The 21,803-nt window shown below is 45.7% G+C and overlaps 1 protein-coding gene across 7 annotated transcripts in view; it reads right to left on the reverse strand.

Annotated features, from left to right (window-relative positions):
* The window catches only part of UNC13B (unc-13 homolog B), a 3,555,093-nt gene that overhangs the window by 884,045 nt on the left and 2,649,245 nt on the right, over window positions 1-21,803 (reverse strand). For all 7 annotated transcript variants that reach the window (XM_078674667.1, XM_078674666.1, XM_078674664.1 and 4 more), the window contains one exon: window positions 16,917-17,051. In XM_078674667.1, coding sequence (XP_078530793.1) covers window positions 16,917-17,051 — 135 coding nt within the window. The remainder of the gene's footprint in view (window positions 1-16,916; window positions 17,052-21,803) is intronic.

Below are 21,803 nucleotides of genomic sequence, written 5' to 3' on the forward strand. Positions count from 1 at the left end.
GGCAACAATGGAGGTTTGGCAAGCAGGCCAACACAATTTTAGCCAATAGGACATCAGAGTTGTCTCCCCTCCATTTAATTCTATGGCCATTTAGTCTGATTGGAACAATATCGGTAACCACGGTTTTAGCTGCTTGTACTTTATTGCCCCAAATAGTTAATACCAGTGTGACACAATTATGATAACTCATCGCAAGGTCCAATACGACTGGAGTATCACAAAACCCACTAATATTATCTGAGATCAACACATGGTCAATGACCGTAGCAGCATTCCTCTCAGTGAATGTAGGGACAATGTCGCCCTCACAATCCCTTGCAGCTTGTAAAGCAACTAGATCATATTTTGCTAAGACTGAGTTCAACGACTCTCCATACAAGCTGTGAGTAAAATGTAGACAGTCGTCACCATTCTCATCATTGAAACCACATACCTTCCTTAATGATAAAGGACACATTTGAACATTAAAACCCCCCCCCCAGATAAATACAAAATCAACATAATTAGCCCGGCAGATCTTGTCCATGGCCTTCTCCAGTTCGTTTACTGCAGTCGAGCGTAATGAGTCCGGTAGATTATTATAATAATTGATCAATAAAACATTACGGCCATTTTTGTGACACAACCATAACAATTGGGAATGACAACCAACCTTCTCGTATAAAATACCTTGCACAGGTAGATTAATAGACAGCAGAATCAGCAGACCACCTCTTGCTCTACCCATGGTCGAACCTTGGGCTGGTAGATTAAACGAGACAAATCCTTTGTAACTTATGTCATCCACACTCTAGGTCTCTTGAAGGCAGAGGATGTCGTAACTATCCACAGTGTCTCTCCAACCCAAGGACCCTATTTTGCTGTTCCAACCTGCAATATTCCAGCAGGCAAATTTATACCCTCTCAGGCCTTTAGCTTCTTCCAATTCGGGGATTCTTATAGTTTCCCTGGGTACATCATCTCTATCCCCCAGGTGTACTAAATTGGGGTTTAAACTATCATTCCCTATCACAGGTAAACTAGATTTACCACTAAACTCACCCTTGTTCGCATCCTCCTGCATACCTGGATCTACACTACCTTTTGGGTTATAAACCTCCATGTGATTAGGCTCTAATTGGCTTAATAGTTCTAGCTGTTCTGAAGGGGCCCTTACCACCCCTTCCTCATCCTGTTCCACCAATATCTTCTGTAGTGAGCTCAGTCAATCTACCGCCTCAAGACAATTAAAACGATTGTAGCTAAGGAACATGTCCGGTATATACATAGGATCCGGTCTATTCCAGGGCATAGGATCTGGTCTATTCCATGTCTCCCTGTTCACTCCCCTCCTTGCTACTCTTGTCCATTCAATGTGGTTTCCCTTGTCTGCCTCTGTGCGGTACGGTGGGTAAAAGAAGGTTAATGGTAATGTCTGAATGATGCACTGAAAAGGGAGTGAGTTCCACTCCTGACCGGGTGCACAGCTTAAATGTTCATGGCATTACAAAATATGCCGACACATCAATCCTTTTGTTATAATCTTCTTTTATTCATTAATCCTCATTATCATAAAAATATTTCATTCTTCTTGTTTTTGGTTTTTCGTTTTTACACATGTCACAAGGGGGACCGCTTACATACTCGCTCAACTCTAAATGGGGCAGAAATGCTCATCCAAGCCTTATTCTGCGCCACGAAAGCTTGTGTAAGTTTTGTCCATATCCATAAAACTCATTTTCCCAATGCATTTCGGGCCTTATGTTTGGCCCTTCGTCAGGGGTTATCTAAAATGCAAAATACATTGTTTAGACTGTGTTTTACTAAATCCCGCTTAACATCAAATACAAATAACAACCCATAGCTGTATCCTAAATCAACGTTTTCCCGCTAAAAAACGTAGCGTAACGCTACATTTTACAATGAATACCTCTGTTCTCCTCCCTACCTTTCCCTCTTCATGTCTCCTATCGATACAGTCTCCCCCCAACTACCCTGAGACCTTCCTTTCAAACATTTAAACATTTGTGCTAACCACATCCGTCTAAAAAATCCCTCCTCTATGCATCACCTTCCATGCGACGATGTGCTTTCAAATATACAGTCCCCCCATTCCTATACCGTACTAACTTGTGCATACCTGTTCAAAAAACGTCTGTGTACTCATTCCTTCATCTGCTTCCACAACGAACCAGAGTTAAACTCCTGTTTTCATACTACGAGCCCAACTTATTCAAACCACACGTTGTCTCCGCCCTTCCGATACACCTGTGCACAATTAGTCAGTCTTAGCCTTCACACGCCGTCGTTCCACCCCTCCCATTACATCACCGCCTACAACATCCACAATGCACAGCATGTGTTAACCTCTCTCCTAACGGTCCGTTATTAATGAACTCCCACTCTGATCTTCAACATTACATTGCGTACTCATTACTACTACCCCGCCCTCCCGCAGATGTTAGATCCACGTTGATCATTTGCCTCGATATATGAAGCATTGTTATATGTTCTAGATGTTTATGTATTCTCGAATTGTTACCAACATTAAAAGGAAGGTCTCAGGGTAGTTGGGGGGAGACTGTATCTATAGGAGACATGAAGAGGGAAAGGTAGGGAGGAGAACAGAGGTATTCATTGTAAAATGTAGCGTTACGCTACGTTTTTTAGCGGGAAAACGTTGATTTAGGATACAGCTATGGGTTGTTATTTGTATTTGATGTTAAGCGGGATTTAGTAAAACACAGTCTAAACAATGTATTTTGCATTTTAGATAACCCCTGACGAAGGGCCAAACATAAGGCCCGAAATGCATTGGGAAAATGAGTTTTATGGATATGGACAAAACTTACACAAGCTTTCGTGGCGCAGAATAAGGCTTGGATGAGCATTTCTGCCCCATTTAGAGTTGAGCGAGTATGTAAGCGGTCCCCCTTGTGACATGTGTAAAAACGAAAAACCAAAAACAAGAAGAATGAAATATTTTGATGATAATGAGGATTAATGAATAAAAGAAGATTATAACAAAAGGATTGATGTGTCGGCATATTTTGTAATGCCATGAACATTTAAGCTGTGCACCCGGTCAGGAGTGGAACTCACTCCCTTTTCAGTGCATTCTTACACAGTAACGTGGCGGGCTGTCCGCGTTCTCCGGGGTTTGCACGCGTCGGAGGAGAATCAAGGGATTAACATGAAATAAATGAAATAATTGGAGGAAAGGAAGGTGTGCCCGAAGTCATCCTTACAGTGCAGTTTGAAAATTTTTTCAGCCCACCGACAAGGAGCACCCATCATGAAAACAGTGACAAAATGTGATAAAGGACAAATAACGTCACAAGAGGGACAATGGTTTAATCATTTGTTCATAACAGTTTTTATAAGATTCATTTATGATGTATGATACATAGAGGACGATACATGTTTTAATGTTGGTAACAATTCGAGAATACATAAACATCTAGAACATATAACAATGCTTCGTATATCGAGGCAAATGATCAACGTGGATCTAACATCTGCGGGAGGGCGGGGTAGTAGTAATGAGTACGCAATGTAATGTTGAAGATCAGAGTGGGAGTTCATTAATAACGGACCGTTAGGAGAGAGGTTAACACATGCTGTGCATTGTGGATGTTGTAGGCGGTGATGTAATGGGAGGGGTGGAACGACGGCGTGTGAAGGCTAAGACTGACTAATTGTGCACAGGTGTATCGGAAGGGCGGAGACAACGTGTGGTTTGAATAAGTTGGGCTCGTAGTATGAAAACAGGAGTTTAACTCTGGTTCGTTGTGGAAGCAGATGAAGGAATGAGTACACAGACGTTTTTTGAACAGGTATGCACAAGTTAGTACGGTATAGGAATGGGGGGACTGTATATTTGAAAGCACATCGTCGCATGGAAGGTGATGCATAGAGGAGGGATTTTTTAGACGGATGTGGTTAGCACAAATGTTTAAATGTTTGAAAGGAAGGTCTCAGGGTAGTTGGGGGGAGACTGTATCGATAGGAGACATGAAGAGGGAAAGGTAGGGAGGAGAACAGAGGTATTCATTGTAAAATGTAGCGTTACGCTACGTTTTTTAGCGGGAAAACGTTGATTTAGAATACAGCTATGGGTTGTTATTTGTATTTGATGTTAAGCGGGATTTAGTAAAACACAGTCTAAACAATGTATTTTGCATTTTAGATAACCCCTGACGAAGGGCCAAACATAAGGCCCGAAATGCATTGGGAAAATGAGTTTTATGGATATGGACAAAACTTACACAAGCTTTCGTGGCGCAGAATAAGGCTTGGATGAGCATGTCTGAATGAGACCATCCGTTCCTTGGTATAACCAAGCACATATGTGAGAGACAGTTCTAGGGTCTCTAAAGGTGACCACTATACAGTCGCCTTCTATACTTTTAACTGTTCTTCCGATCCATGAGGGCCTCCTGACCATTATAATCTCACTCGCAATATAGGGGGGCAGCGGCCTATTCAAATTGAGCCAATTAGCTACCTTATTGTTGAGTGTGGAAAAGCTTTCCTTCACATTCTCTCCCAATCTGGGCACACCCACTAAAATAACTACTAAAGGATTGGCTTCAGGGGGCAAGTCAGGTGTTAAAATATTCCCCATCCTACTATTGTCTTCTATACCCTTATCTTTGGGCGGGGCAGCTAGCTTTTTGGATGTAGCCTGGTCTACCTCTAGGGACCCGGTAGTTATACTGCTGCAAAGCTGGAGAGCGATATTGGGAATGGCTAAGGTATTACTTGCAAGCTGATGACCATCTGTCTTTCTACCGTCTTCTGTAAAGGGGGGGATTGACTGCTGGCTCGGTACGACCTCCTTCACCCCAGATTTAGAACTGCCTGTTAGTTTTTACCTTCAGGGTGCTTCTTTTGGCCTGATTTGTTAGGCTGGCTACTTGTCTTAGCAGCCAAGATCAGTTGATTCACCGTAGGACCATTACCCGGTCCTAGACCCTCTACGTTAGTTAAGGGTGTTTTTTTATTGGCCATACCACTTTGCATATTATCCAATTTATGTGAATTTCCTAGGACCTGCTTCTTAATCTGTTCTAATTTGGAGGCAATCATCCTAGTTCTCTCCAATAATGGAAGCATCAACGATTTTACCAAAATTTAAATTTTTCCCAGCAAACCACCATCGTCATCAACAGTACATCATAGGGATTCATAAGTAACATCTGTTGGAGCCATAAGCGGGCTAGGGGGATGGACAGCAGCAAAGGGGGTTGGAGTAATACTACTATTTATCTTCTGTATTTTAGCAGGACCCCCCTTGGAAACACCACCCCCTCTTTTCCTTTTATTATGTACTGGGACAATCAATGGTCCCTGATTCTGTGGTGTTGGAGGAGAGCTATGTACCAAAAGGGGATTAGATACCTCTGTGACACTACCATTACTAGAACTCAGGCTTAAAAGAGATACATTAGCTATAGAGCAGCCCACTGCATTAGAGTCAGCGGCAACTGCCTGCTTGGTGCTAGCATCACAGTCTAACTGATTCGGAGGTACAGGGGATACTACAGTCCCAATCGCACCTAACGACGAGCGCTTCCCTGTAATTAGGTCCAAGGATAAGTGCTTCTCGGTGAGGGCTATTTCCTTTTCAATAATTATAGTTGCCCTTTTAAAGAATTGGTCCAGGGTACTAGAACTCAGGCTTAAAAGAGATACATTAGCTATAGAGCAGCACACTGCATTAGAGTCAGCGGCAACTGCCTGCTTGGTGCTAGCATCACAGCCTAACTGATTCGGAGGTACAGGGGATACTACAGTCCTAATCGCACCTAACGATGAGCGCTTCCCTGTAATTTAGGTCCAAGGATAAGCGCTTCTCGGTGAGGGCTATTTCCTTTTCAATAATTATAGTTGCCCCCCAGCGCTATCTAGTGCTGGGGGAGTGGGGCGGGAAGAGGACCCAGGTGCGGCCGGTGTCTATGGCGCTAAGCAACCTGGTCCTGGCAGTCCCGCAGCTGGTTCCAAGAAGAGCCCCGAGTCGGCGGATCACCCGGTATGGCTGGGGGCATCCCACAAAAGCAGCAGAGTCCCAAAGTGAGTTTTTGCACCTTCGAGCGGCACCAGGCATCCTTGGTGTAATCTAGGGTCTGGAATTCGTCAAGGTCCAGTGGCTTCTCTAATTCTTCCCCAAGTCCTAGCCAAGATAGAGCTAGAACAAGCCTAGCCTGGATAGACCTAGAGATAGATAGAGCCTGGAAGGAATGCCTCCATGTTAGATTTGGGGATGAGAATGGGGATGTCGCTGCCAGGGAAGTTGGCATTGGAGCCGTCACCGCAGAAGGATGAGGTGGCCTTACCTGCACCAGTCCGGATCCGTCCATGGATCCAAGGGGTGAACCTACTGGCGGAGGACTAGTAGGGGAACCACCCAAACCTGCATGGCCCGAATACGCCTCATATTAGGTGCATGGCCTCATAAAACTCTGGAAGTTGGTTGGCAGACACGGCCAAAACGTAGGCTTAACCGCAGAGCGAGACCTTGAATATTGATCGGTCCCTCATCTCGTAGGATGACTTCGACGGACGGGAACAAGTCAAAGCCCTCTTTGACAACTACTTCATGTGCTTGCCTGACTTACCTGAGCACCCACATGACTTTGACTGCGACAATCGATGGCTACGCGACCAATCCCGGGACTGTTATCTTGACTGGGATTGAGGCTGTTGCAGTGTCACGTGTCAAGCGGCAGGGAGCTTGAGGGTCTGCTGCCTCAAGTCCTTGGGGTACATGGCCCAACAAACGACACAGGTCTTGGTGTTGTGGTCACGCTCAAGACACCAGAAGAAGACGAGGTGTGGGTTGGTCACCGACATTTGCCAGTGAAAGGTACCACAGGGCTTAAAACCATCCTTCCTTGTTGATATCCCTGCTACGCCCGTGGACAAAGTCTCAATAAAGCCTTTGACAAAAGGTAAAAAAAGATCAGTCAAAAAGTGACTGGGGGTTGCTCTTCCCCAGATCTGCTCCCTGCTGCAAAAAGAAATTAATTGATCTCAGCGCACTGGGGTGGCGCCTATATAGGCACTGCGCACGTCACTTCTGGCATGGATGATGCCGACGATGCCACATGGAGCCAAACGACGCCACCTACCAACCGGCAGAGGTACTGCTCATAAAAAAGTTAATGTTCCAGTCTGACGCCTGGGGAGAATATTTAGGAATGAAATCTCCAGCTAAAACTTTCTATCAGATGAGGACAGGCAAGAGTCCTGGACCTGGTGCAGGCCACATAACTGTAGACATTCCTTGGAGTCGAGCATTGTCAATCAGCTCCAACTCTGACAATGACCTCACAGGAAGCATTGTGGGCAGAGAAGAATTGCTGTTAGGCCTCAGATGGTGCTGAGGCAAATTCCGTCCATGTTTACTCTTTTTAAGTTTCATGTGTTGTTCCCTGGAGGTCTTCGAGGAGGGTGATGAAAAAGATAAAAAACGACACCTCGATCTGGGGCACAATCAACATCGAGCCAAACAATCGTCGTGGGTCTGGGACATAAAAGTTTTGGCTTCATAAGCATTTATGGCCTTGGGGTGCATAAGGCTACACTGCTCGCATAACCTCAAGTTGTGCCTTGACCCCAAGCACCATAGGCCGACTGCACTGGGGTCTGAGATGGACATTTCCATTTTGCACTCACAACAGGGCTTAAACCATGACGTCTTGGGAAGTGAAATTCCCTGAGTGCTCCAATGGGGGAAATCCTTCTGACAAAATGTTTTGTGGAAAATCACTACAAGTAACAGAAACAATGAGGAGAGTAGCTCTGTATCCAAACTGAAGGGCACTGAAAATAAGGAATTGACACCAGAGCCTCGGGTGGGTGCTTTATTGTTCCAATGGCGTCACTGCGGCTTAGCTTTCAGGGCTGAGATAGCGTCTATGCCCCTATCGGCACAGGGTAGCTATGGAAAGTTTCCAAATCCAGGCTGGCACCTGGAGGCATTCAACAAATGAGGAATCCGCAGGCGAAAATATCAATCAGATTTTTTGTTTGTTTATCCAGCCCATTCCAAGTTTGAATCATTAGATATAACTAAGAATCTACAATTAGGGGACAGATTGGAAAACATTATACGGATAAGGACGCAAAAAATATTTTGAACATTTGATCTTGCGTAGCAGGATTTGATAACCTGTCTGTAATACATAAAAGCTCTTACACTAAAAAGTCCTTACAGGACACTGTTGTGAGATTCAATTTTGCCATTAATATTTCAAGTCTTTCTTGGTATTGGTAAGCCTCAATACTCTTGGTAAAAGACATGCCTCTTGAATCTTTGGATTTTAAGCCAATTTATATGAAAATGTCTATGCAGTGCACTATTTAACCATGACTTTATTACATTTTTCCGAGGGGATGACCCCACCAGCTCAAAATCTCTCAAGGATGTTGGGCTTTGTTGAACTGGAACACCATACTTATACCCCACCACTTTCAAAGTTCACTAGAGGTCACTGATCCTCTATGAGCCACATGTACCACTAGGGGGCAATGCTATCCACATCCAACAATAAATACACTACCCTCACTGTTAGAAATGGGGGTCTCTAGTTGGCAATGGTATACACCTTTGTCCAAATAGGGACCCTTGCTTCTAGTCAGGGAAAGGGGGATACACTCCTGAATATCCCCTGCTCACCCCTCTTGGTAGCTTGGCATGAGCAGGCAGGCTCAGAGGCAGTGTGTAAAGCATTTGTTAACACATACAGTAATACAGTGAAAACACTACAAATGAACACCACACCAGTCTAGAAAAATAAGTAATCTTTACTAGACTTAACACAAGACCAAACAACAAAAATCCACAATAATGTGATAAAAATATGACGTTAAAATGGTAGGAACAGCTTAGTTCAAAGTAGATGTTAAAAGCGACACTTTACTCTCAAAGTTCCTAACTGCAGCCCAGGGGAGGTGGTGCATCGGTTCCTTACCGTAGAGGAGGTGATGTGTCGGTTGCTTACTGTGATCGGGTGCGATGCGACAAGATGGCCCCTTGATGCGATGCGACGATCCGGTGTGATGCGACAAAATGGCGTCTTTGATGTGATGCGACAACGTGGATGCAATGCGTGCACGCCCGGCGGTCGTGCGGCGAAATCGATGATCTTTGGAGCGGCGACAGACCCTGCGACACGCTTCCCCGGTGATGCAACGGCGACCTCTGCGGTGGCTGCACGCTTCTCCGGTGATGCGACACACTTCGCAGTCGATGCGATGGCAAACAGCTGCAGCACGCTTCTTCAGGAATGCAACGGCAACTGCTGCGCCGGCGACATGCTTCTCCTGATTGCGTCGCGCTCCCACCAACACACAGTCTTTCAGAGGACCCAAACAATAGCAGGCACCTCACTGCAGGTAGAAGTCCCAGCAAGGGAGTTCAGGGGGAGCTGGTGGTGAAGTCTTTGTGTCCCAGAGACATCAGACAAGAGGCAAACTCAGTTCAAGCCCTTGGAGATCTTTCTCGAGATGACAAAGCAAAAGCAAAATCCTTTTCTCCTTTCCTTGGCAACAAGTAACCACATGAGGCCAACCCCAACGAACAAGTTACTTACCTTCGGTAACGCTTTTTCTGGTAGATACAATATCTGCCTGTGGATTCCTCACCTTGTGAATATCCCCTTGCGTCAGCAACATTCGGAAATTCGTTTTGTAGCCTCGCGCCGACGTGGACGACGACACAGAGGCATGACACATCGCGCAACTCCGCTGACGTCACCGACACCATAAAAGGCCCACGCCGGCGTGATGACATCAGTTCCGCCCTTTTTTCCGTGCCTTCGAGGCACACGGACGGACCGATGACAGAAGATATATCGATGACAGAAGATATATACATAGTATACACAGTACACAATGTCAAGATAACACACAGTGTGAAGCCAATGCAGGAAAACAAATTGCAATAAACATTTCCTTTGACAATAAAAATATATACATTACAGAAACTCAGGCATAGATGAGTGGACAATGGGGAGGCGGGTGGGTCAGTGAGGAATCTACAGGCAGATATTGTATCTACCAGAAAAACCGTTACCGAAGGTAAGTAACTTGTTCTTCTGATAGATACATCTGCCAGTGTATTCCTCACCTTGTGAATAGAGTCCCACAGCAGTCCCTACTCCCGGAGGAGGGTGTCCACTCTCCTATACCAGAAAATCTTGGAGGACAGCACGCGCAAAGTGGCCCTCCCTCCTCACTTCAGTATCCAAGCAGTAATGCTTTGCGAAAGTATGGAGGGAGGCCCAAGTCGTCGATCTACAAATGTCCTCAACAGGCACACTCCTAGAAAAAGCGGATGTAGAAGACTTTGCCCTAGTTGAATGAGCTCTTATACCCTCTGGAGGTTCCTTACCCGCTAGGGCGTAGCAGATCTTAATGCAGAGGATAATCCATCTCGAGAGCGTGCGCTTGTCATCCAACCTGAACTCTCTTGTCCTGTCCAGGTAAAAGCTCACCGCCCTCTTAGGGTCCAAGCGGTGAAGTCTCTCCTCCTCCTTGGAAGGGTGAGGGGGAGGATAAAAGGTAGGGAGGGTGACGGACTGCCCCAGATGGAAAGGAGTTACCACCTTAGGCAGAAAAGCAGCCCTGGTCCTGAGAACCATTCTTTCAGCATGAATGGATAAAAATGGGGGCTTGGAACTAAGAGCTTGAAGCTCACTTACCCTCCTTGCCGAGGTAATTGATACCAGAAAAATAGTCTTAAAAGACAAAAGTCTCAAGGGACATTTGTGTAAAGGTTCAAAAGGCGAACCCATCAAGAACGTAAGAACAAGGTTCAAGTCCCATTGAGGTACAATAAAAGGAGTAGGAGGAAATTTATTGGTAAGACCCTTAATGAATCGTAATACAATAGGAGATTTAAACAAAGAGGGCTGGTCCGGCAAACAAAGGAAAGCCGATAAGGCCAACAAATAACCTTTGACAGTTGCCACCGCAAAACCCTGCTGGGCCAAAGAAAGTGCAAATTGGAGAATATTGGACAAACGAGCCCTTAAAGGGTCAACGGACTTCTCCCCACACCAAGCAACAAATTTAGACCATCTATAAGAATAAATGGACTTGGTGGAGTCACGCCTGGCCGATAAGATGACATCCACCTCATCGTGCGGGAGAGAAAAGGAAATCAGGTTGCCCCGAGTGGATGCATCCGTTATTACTGTGGCCACTGATGGAGGTAGTAGCCATCAGACCGAGCAGGCGAAGGACCTTCAGGACTGGAACGACCGCTCCATTGAAAAATAAAGCAACCATTTCCTGTATGTCGCGAATCCTTTGGGAAGGAGGGAATGCACGACACACAGTAGTGTCCAGTACCGCACCTATGAACAGGTTGCGCTGGGAGGGCACCAGGTGAGATTTGGGTACATTTATCGAAAAACCCAACGTGTGCAACAACTGAGTTGTCTCTTGCAGATGATGGAGCACTATCTCTGGAGACTCTGCTTTGATCAGCCAGTGGTCCAGATAAGGGAATACCGGAATCCCTGACCTTCTGAGATGTGCAGCCACCACCGCCATCACCTTGGTGAAAACTCGAGGTGCAGTAGTAAGACCAAACGAAAGGACCGCAAACTGGTAGTGTTGCGACCCAACCGTGAAACGGAGATACTTTCTGTGCGACTTCAGGATGGGAATATGAAAATAAGTATCCTGCAAGTCGATCGACACCATCCAGTCTTCTTCCAGCAGCGCTTGAAGAACCTGTGCAAGGGTGAGCATCTTGAATTTCTCCTGTTTGAGGTAAAGATTCAAGATCCTGAGGTCCAGGATAGGACGAAGTCTGCCATCCTTCTTGGGAATCAGAAAATACTCGGAGTAGCATCCCTGACCCCTCTCCTGCTCCGGGACCACCTCTATCGCACCTTTTCTGAACAGTGCCAGGACTTATTCCTGCAGGAGTAACAGGAGGGTAATTGGGGGGAAATTCCTGAAAGGGAAGAGCATACCCATTCTCCACGAGATTGAGAACTCAAAGATCCGATGTAATCAATTCCCAATCTCGTAGAAAATGGGTAAGCCGGACCCCCACTGGGCCCACATGATCCGGAATGGCAGATCTAGGGCTGCTTTGCTGCGGTGGCAGGGGGCTGGGAAGGGGAAGCGGAAGAGGAGGAGGAGGAGGAGGAGGAGGAGGCTTGGCGACCTCTAGGACGAGCTCTCTGTTTGCCCCTGTATGATTTATACAGCGTATTCTGCTGCTGCTGTGATTGTCTGTAGGCACGAAAGGAAGATCTGCCAAATCCCTTGAAACGCCTTCCAAAAGAGCCCCTGGTCTGAAGGCCTAAAGACTTAGCTGTCGCTCTGCTGTCTTTAAACCGTTCTAAAGCAGCGTCAGCCTTTTTACCAAACAATCCTGACCCATCAAAGGGCAAATTCATCAAAGCAGATTGAACATCCACCGAGAATTCCCAAGATTTCAACCACGCAGCTCTCCTAGTGGCCAATGATGAGCCCATCACTCTCGCCACCGAACGAGCCGTGTCCAGTCCACTCTGGATTACCTGTCTTGCCGCAGCCTAAGTATCAGAGATAACTTCCTGAAAATTCTTTCTATCATTCTCAGGAATTTTAGGCACCAACTGCTTGACAGAATCCATCAACACATGGATATATCTACCCATCAGGCAAGTTGCTTTTGTAGACTTCAGCACCATGCTGGCTGATGAAAAGATTTTCTTTGCCGCCTGGTCTTGTTTCCTTGTATCCTTTTCCCCAGGAACCTGCGGAAAAGCACCCATAGACTTTTTTGAGCAGGCAGCATGCACAACCAAACTTTCCGGAAGGGGGTGCGTTGACAAAAAGTCCGGGTCACCAGGTGCCACCCTATACCTCCTAGCAACAGCCCTTGAAACAGCAGGAGCTGTAAGAGGTTTCTTCCAAACTTCATAAATGGGCTCTGCCAAAGCGTCATTAAATGGAAGCATTGGTTCAATGACGGAGGAAGGCGAATGCAGAACCTCAGTTAAAATGTTAGACTTGTATTCAGCAGTAGGCAGAGTAATATTTAGCAAGTCTGCAGCCTTTTTAATTACAACGTGATAAGGTGTCACATCCTTGGAAGGCACGTCAGATACTGAAGCCAATTCCCACTCAGGAGACAGTTCAAGACCACTAGCCTCCTTCAAGTCATCAAAAGGATCCTCCAAATCCTGAAGTTCACCTTTCTCCAAATTATCATCCTGATACCTCTCTTCCTCCAGAAGCCTCTGTGCCTCACGCCTCGACCTCTCCTTCATAAACGAAGTCGACGGATCCGGGACCGAACCCACCGGAGCCGGAGCAGACGCCGAACTCGAAGTCGGAGGAGGCAGCTTAACCCGAGGACGAACTGGATTCGGCATTGGAGTCGAGGGAACCGGCGTCGATGGATTCGGCGTAGATGGAACCGGCGTCGGGACCAACCGGTGCACCAGAGGGGTACATTGCCCTGGAGTAAACTCCATACATGGCGTTCAGGAACAGGGTAGGATCCTGACCTGGAGTCAGAAAGGCTGGATAAAAGCTGCCAGGTTGCTCTTGAGGGAGCGGAGTCTTCACGACTTTGGCCTCCACTTCAGGTTGGTGCACCGGGGTCGACGAACCCGCAGGCAACAAAGCCTTGCCCACAACCTCTTCTTCTTCCTCCTCACCTTAATCTTCATCTTCATGACCAGAAGGATGGGATGGATTAGGAGAAGGATCCGGCAACTGCTTCGGTGACACAGGCGAATCCGCACACGAAGCCTCACCCTCGGAGACCTGCACTTCCAAAGCCGAGGCCTCCGCCTCCTTTCGAAGCAATTTCACTTGAGACTTCGGTCTTGAACTCGAGTCCTTCTCAGAACGATGGCGAGATTCATGACTCCTCTTCTTATGTTTCTTCTTCGAAGACCTCGAAGCATGAGCCGATGATGAATCCGCACGCGACCTCGAACGAGACCTCGACCTCGAACGCAGAGTTCGCGACCTCGAACTCTTTTTTATCTTTCTTGCTCTTCAATTTTGCCACGAGGAGTTCCGTCTCCCTCTCCCGGAGAGCCTTCAAAGTCATCTTCTTACAAGAAGGACAATCCTCGATGTCGTGATCGGAACTTAAGCACCAAAAACAGCACTCGTGCGGATCCGTGATAGACATCATCTTATTACATTCTCCGCACACCTTAATTCCAGTCTTCTTCGAAGCCATCACTACAGAAGACGAAGAAGACACCAGAGAAAATACAAAGTAACAAAGTTACAGCTACAGACGATCCCTTGAAAACAGTTAGCGTCGACGACGCGGAAAAAAGGGAACTGATGTCATCACACCGGCATGGGCCTATTATGGTGTCAGTGACGTCAGCGGAGTCGCGCGAGGTGTCGTGCCTCAGTGACGTCGTCCACGTCGGCGCGAGGCTACAAAAAGAATTTCCAAATGTTGCTGACGCAAGGGGATATTCACAAGGTGAGGAATCCATTGGCAGATGTATCTATCAGAAAGCAAACAGCACAGGGGCAGTAATCTTCCTTCAGCTTCTCTGGTTTCTTCTCCTTGGCAAAGGTTCCTCTTGATTTCCCAGAAGTGATCTAAAGTTCTGGGGTCTGGGTCCCCCTTTTTATACACACAAATCCTTGGTGTCTGACGGCTGAGGGTGTCTGTACCTAGTCCAAACCAGTTCTGTCCTCCTGGGTGCAGCTTCCTGGCAGGAGGTGGAGACAGCATTGTTTGAGAGCAGTGCTGGCCCAGGTAGCTGAAAGGAAATCGCCTCCCCTACTCTCTATTCTATGAGGACTCAGGACAGTGAAAGGAATTCTCCGCCCCCCCCCCCCCCCCACTCTCTATTCAATGCAGGTCCTATCCAGCCCAGCCCTGACTCATCAGACTGCTGGAGCCAATGACCTCTCCAGCCTCCTGTCACTCACAACCCAGACATGGAATACACAAACCTAGCAGAGGCATGATGGATGGTTAGGCAAGAAAATACCTACTTTCTAAAAGTGGTATTTTCAAACACAGAATGTAAAAATCACCCTCAATAAAAGATGTATTTTAACATTCTGAGTTCAGGCATACTAAACTCATATTTCTACCTTGTTCCCTGGTTCAGTTAGGATTATAAGATGTTATAATCAAACTGGTCATTCTGGCCTATGCGAACAGGTAGCCTTGCAATAGTGAAACACAAAAATGGCTGTAATTCACTATCAGGACATGCCACACACCTCAGGGCATGTTCTACCTTTTACATACAATGCACCCTGGCCTTGGGCCTACCTTAGGGGTGACTAATATGTAGAAAAGGGAAGGTTTGGTGACTGGCAATTGGGTGCACTTGTCAAGCCGACATGGCAGTCCCAGACTGCACACAGGCTCTGCAATGGCAGGCCTAAGCCACATTTTACACGCTGCTTCTGTGGGTGGCACAATAAGTGCTGCAAGCCCACCAGCAGCATTTGATTTACAGGCCCTGGGCACACATGGCGCACTGTACTAGGGTCTGACACGTACATCAAATGACCAATCATGGAATCACTAATCCATTACATCATTTTACAATAGGCAGCACTTGCACCTTGGCACTGATCAGCAGTGACAAAGTGCCCAAAGCATCTAGACCAACAAAAACCAGATGAGGCAACAGCAAAAAGTGGAAGGGAGACTCAAGCCAATGGTGCCAAGTCTAACACTCACCTAGTGAGGTCATCCCTTACCGAGCAACACAATTACCTACCAAGATATTAGGTTCTCCCCGAGTTTCAGGTTTTTAGTTATAACTGCAATAATACGTCTTATGAAGGAGATTCACTTGACAAAATATGCAATCCCCCCATTCTCCTCCACTATTGAATGCTTAAAAAAAAAGATAAAAATAGGCTGACCACCACTTGTAAACAAAAAGACTTCTTTGCACTTTGCACTTAAATAGGTCTTAGTGAGGAAAGGACTAAAGGAGCTTAATGTGTTGAGAACACAAACATCCTAAGCTCTAGATTAAAGAAACTTGAAAGCTAAAAAGTAGTATTTACTTCACAACAACTGGAAGGCTACTGCTAGCGAATAACTGCACTAGCATGCAACGCTAAGGAACATCCATTATCGTGAAAGTCATTAACTTTCTCATACTTTGCATTGTGTTACAGACAGTGTTACAGACCCTAAAATAAGATGAGTATTTGGAGCTTCCTCGTGTTATGCCCAGTATTGTCTCTCCTTTCGGAGAGCATGCTAGAAAAGATTTGAATGACATTAGAGATCACAAAGCTGCTGCACGTGAGTATGAAAGAAGGTTTGTAGAGTTTAGGCAGGGTGCATCGGCAGCGACACTGCAAGTAGAAACCAGGATTAAAACATTATTAGAGGTCGGACAATTTAAGAGTGCTGGGATTACCCCACAGGTCAGCTGAAGTCTTCCAGCAGTGGGATGAGCTCTTGTCTTTACAGTCTAGCCTTGATGACTCTCTCTAGTAGGGCACAACAATAGTAGTGCTAGGGAATTGTGAATGGGGTAAAAATGTGTTAAAGAAAGTAGCCATCCTGAGCACGACTCCCAGATTTGAGGACGATGCATTCCACTATTGGCAGAATTTAGCTGGGACACACAATAAGAAAGAGGCAGGTAAGTCATGTACGTAAAGATTTACTAACCTAAGGAGTGCAGTCTTCTCTTTAGAGTCCAACTAGCCCAAGGGTGTTACAATTGTGGTAGATGAATGTTATGTCTTCATCCCCACAGAGTCTGTCCATTCTTTCTTGGGGAGCGTAAACACCCTCATGATATACTTTGGTAACTTGTCAAATAAATACAAGGGAACGAAGACTAAATTCCCATGGTTAGTGATTTTCCTTTAGAATGCTATGTAACAAGGTCTTCTCCAATCTTTCCTTCTTTGACAATAAACATATTTCTTTAAAAAATAAAACATGTACTCACTGGATCTGTCTGATACTCGCGACTATAGAGCTCGTAGCAGTTGTTGAAAATGTATTCATAGGTAGAGTTAAGGCACGCTTTCACACAGTCCCGTACTACTTGACTGGCGCGGGGAGGACTCTGAAGTTCTTGGACCTTTTGGGAGGAACAAAGAGTTAAAAAAAACATCACAAATGGAAGACTAATATCAAAAGTGTGATGTGCTGGCAAAATATCAAAGGACTTATAAGTACAACCTTCTAATAACAACAACGAGCGTGATGCTTTGTCTGGTTGGACCTAGCTTGTGAACTATAACCGAGAGTGTGATTGGACCTTCTCTCACTCTCTGCACTGTGATCCTGGAGCCACAGCCCGCAGGACCGTGATGGCGGAGCCACAGCCCGCAGGACCGTGATGGCGAAGTCACAGCCCGCAGGAACGTGATGCCTCAACACTTCTGGGATATACATTAGAAAGGCACCAGGTTAAGCAAATAGCAAAGTGTTGGAGTAAGGCGGCCTCCTGTGCTTGGAATCCTTTCACAACCATTGTTGTTCACTTGTTGTGGGAATATTCACTTTACTCAATCATAAATCAAATACTGGTACTTGACCAATGTGCACTGTTGCAAAAAGCAAATGCTCACCAATTTAACTTCAATATTTACTTACCAAATACTAATCATTTTTTACACCAAATATATTAATTATCAACATATACATATACACTTTCTCAAAAAAAACGTTAACATGTGTTATTCTGTTCACATCACAGAAATTCCAGTCTTTCAAGAATTCAAATAAAAGTATTCTGTTCATCATCCATGCCCAATGCATTTCGAGACATGTGTCCCTTCATCAGGGGCCCAAATCAATATATAACGAAAAAACTTTATTAACAATGCGCAGGGTATCACGCCCTTTTAACATCCGGGTCGTAACCCCATGGTTTGGTTTGACAATATTCACTTAACTCCCAGGTACTGCACTGAATTAGGACTGCCTCACAACTGTTTTTGATTGTGTTTTGCCTTCGCCTCATCAATTCCACCGTCTGGACTCACATTCCTGGCTTCTTTCAGACTTCACAGAGAGAACTTCTCAGTGCAGATCTATTGGACTTTTGCATACTGTGAAGCTGATGTCATCAATAGGACGAGACAGACATCTCGAGGACATTTAGCAGCACCTGTGCAAGCATGAAGGCGCACCATCTCATTACAAGCATGCTAGTTTATTGTGCTGGGATAACAGAGGACTGGCATCTCTGTTTCTGGCCGGTATCCCTCACCAAAAACCAACTATTATCACTTTTCTGTGTGATTTTCCTCACATTCCGGAGAGAAATTAGCTGGCATTTTCCACCTGCTCAGAGAAAGCGTAGGAAGTGGAGAAGGTGAAGAGGCATAACACAAGATCTGGTGCTTTGTTGCGAATTAGATTGGTGTCAGGAGAGAAGGACGTCACAAAGCTGTTAATATAGGGCGACTGGACAGGTAGCAGCTGTGGGGAACCTACATAGGATGTGTCTGGCTGTTGAAATATCATGAGCATGGGGCTTTTCAGTAATAGCAGCCAACGTTGCTGTGGATGAGGCCTGTGCATTAGGTTGACGAGTTAAGGACACTGGGAGACTTTTCTGAAAGAACTTCAACAGTACTGTGCTTTCAGGGTGGCTGAATGTGTCACTTCGGACGTAGGATGATTTGATTGTCTACACGGGTGTGTATGACACAGGCGCGCAACGCCCATAGGGCTAAAAGGGCTTCAGCATCTGCTGCCATAGCGTGAGAAAGCATTTCATGAAAAGGAATACAAAGTAGGGTTGCCAAAAGAAAAATGCCAGCCATGTGTTTTTTAAAGAGCCTGCAAAGACTTTTCTGTATTTGTTCCCTTTAATTATCAGTCATGGATCCTTAGGCAGCCCTACAACACAATTAAAAGTGCTTTCTATTCACATTTGTTGTTCAAAGTATGTAAAGATAAGTGCTGCAAATACGGATTTAGGTGACTGCTTATTGTTATACCGTCTGGGACATCAAAACAACGAGCTGGTAACCTTAATCATAAGACTGGAAGTTTGTTGCAGAATCGGTTCCCTGATTAATGCCATAATAGCAATAGTTCAACTTGTAAGTGAAAACCTACGCCGCCGTCAATAACCAGCTGAGTTACTTCAAGTGTCTGGGAGTGCACCTTGCATTTAGACAACACACTCCTCATTCTTGCCCTTCACGTTCAAGCTCACCCTCCACTCACAACAATCACAATGTACTCACACTAATCACATGAACTCACACCATTCACCCACTCTCCCTGCACTCACAGTGATCACTCTGCCCGCACAACGTACTTGCACTGATCCCCCTGTACCTCACCCTGCAGTCACAAAAGCACACTACTCACACTGCACTCATCTGACACTTCACTCACCTGTACCCCTCACTGCTCAATCTGTAATCTCACACAACAAGCCCATCACGAACCATGCATTCATTCGTCCCACTCTGCACTTACATCTGCACCCAAATTCATATGGTCACCTCACTCACCCTGCATTCTCTCCTCTTACCCTACTCTCGCACTGTTGCATCGCTCACTGTGCACTCACATGGGCACCACTGCCACCAACACAGCGCAGAGGGTTAATGTGCCTGCCACAAAGAACGTGTACCATGCAGATGACAGAATTGAGTGTGAGTAAACTCTGAGCAGCGTTATTAAAAAATTAAATGTTTGTCAGAAAGGTGCTATAGAGAGTGGAGGTGCATTGCTGGTGAGTGGTAGTGAGGAAATTCATGGAGAAAGAGGAAACGAGGGTGGAAAAAAAGACTTTCACTGTGTGCGAACAAGGCCCTGGATGGGAGTGTTCGGGTCTAGTTGCGCCCCTGGTATGACACTAGTTGGCATCAGTCTGTGTTGGTCAAGCATGGAGGGTTCAAAGAAAGATGTAGAAAAGGGGTAACTCCAGTCCATCTACCAGTTAACGGTCTGGCTGGCCTGGAAGAGCTGTGGTCTTTCTGAAGCCCATTTGAAAGCTGCAGGTTGCGAGATGAGCAACTAGAGGCTATGTCTCTGCTTTAGGTCTATCATTTTCAGGTATCTACCAGAGTCTGACGGGGTGGCTGAGGGTGAATGCTGTGCAATTTATAGTGCTCTGGGTACATTGGAAACACATTTTGAGATAATATGATAAACGTTTTCCTCATCACCTCGCAGTAGATAAAAATGTGGGTCGGTAAAGTTGCTTTAAAGCAGATGATGCTACGTGTAGGTTGACTGTAGTGGAAAGCTAACATTTGAGGGATCACATTCTTAATTTGTAAACAAAAGAGCCCATGGGCCCAAGGTTTTTCTGAGGAGCCCACAACCAGAACGGCAGAATGCAGAGGTTTATAAATGTAGAGGTATCGTAATTTTGGCTACACTTCTTTCTTCCACCACACTACACTTCCTGTCTCTTTATCTATTATCTTTCAGGTTTTCTGTTTTTTATCCTTCCTAGTTTCTCCATTTGTTCGCATTTTACTTTTCTGCACTTCTTTCTCGTTTTTGTTTACCTTTTACTTCCTTTGGATCAAAATGTGATGAGAAGTAAGAGCCGGTTCCCACAACCTGAACAAACGAAGCACTGGAGAGGTCAGATGGAATTGCAGACACTTAATTGTGAGAATCAGTAAAGACCAAGGTGGTTGAATACCCAAAAGCGATCACGCTTGTCCAAAGAGTGTTTTTATGTGTACCCACTGTGAGATGAAGTTGCGATGGAAGGCTCTGGCGTAGCACCATTACACACACCTCAAGCGCAAGAGAGTCTACTAACTGAGCTCAGTAGTGGTAGTGGGGAGACAGCAGTGCGGGGAGGGATGAGGAGGGGGGGAGGCATAATTACTTTTTGGGGAGGAGGGGAGGGGGAAGTTTTTCGTATGTTTCCGAACTGATATTAGATCACGGTGTGACAGTTACAGGCAAACGCTTGCAGATGGGACAAAGTAGGGGCAACGACTGATGCATTCGCCTGGTTGTGCTCTATTTTTGTACATTGACACCCTAAAAGTATACGTTATATGATATGTAAAAGGCAATAAAGTTAGTTTACAAAAAAGAAATGTGTACCCACTGTGGTGAGAAGACTGATGCTGCACTGTGTCCTACTGAAGATGAAGCTAGAGGGAAAATAAATATACCCAACCTAAGGTTCTCACTGATGGAAGAGTCTGCTCAGGTGAGAGATGGTGGACTTGGTCAAGGTGCATGACAACAGTCTGGGTTCACCGGACACATTGCACATACAATAGTGTGTGTTGCAGCTTAGAGTACAAGAAATTCTGCAAACCTCCGAGTGGCGTTGAGTGTCATAGAGAGGAGCAGAGTGTCAGAATGAAGTAGTGTCACAGAATGGAGTAGAATGTTGTGGAGTGGCGTAGAATGCAGTAAATTGGTGTGGAGTGGCATAGAGTGAAGTGGAAGAGCGGTGTAGAGTGGAGTGGCGTAGGGTAAAGTGGCATGAAATGGCATGCAGTGGTGTAGTGTGTGGTGGAATAGAGTTCAGTGTCGTGGAGTGCAGTGTCATGAAGTGAGTGTGGTAGAGCAGACTGTCAGAGTAGACTGGGGTGGAGTGGCATACAGTGGCGAGGCACAGAGTGTAGTGTCAGAGTAGAGTGGATCGGAGTGTTGTGGAGAAGATTGTTGTGGGGTAGCGTGGCGCGGATTGGAATGGTGCAGAGTGGAGTGCTCTGGAGTGGAATGTCAAGGAGTGGAGTGTCAGAGTAGAATATGCATGGTGTGGTAGTGCACTGCCATTACAGATAATACATTTTCAATTGAAATGATCATTACATTTGCACATGCATACAGTTTTACTGATAAAACTATACAGCACACAATGTATGAAAATCAACATCAT

Source organism: Lissotriton helveticus, chromosome 2_1 (genome assembly GCF_964261635.1).
Source record: "Lissotriton helveticus chromosome 2_1, aLisHel1.1, whole genome shotgun sequence".
NCBI lineage: Eukaryota > Metazoa > Chordata > Amphibia > Caudata > Salamandridae > Lissotriton > Lissotriton helveticus.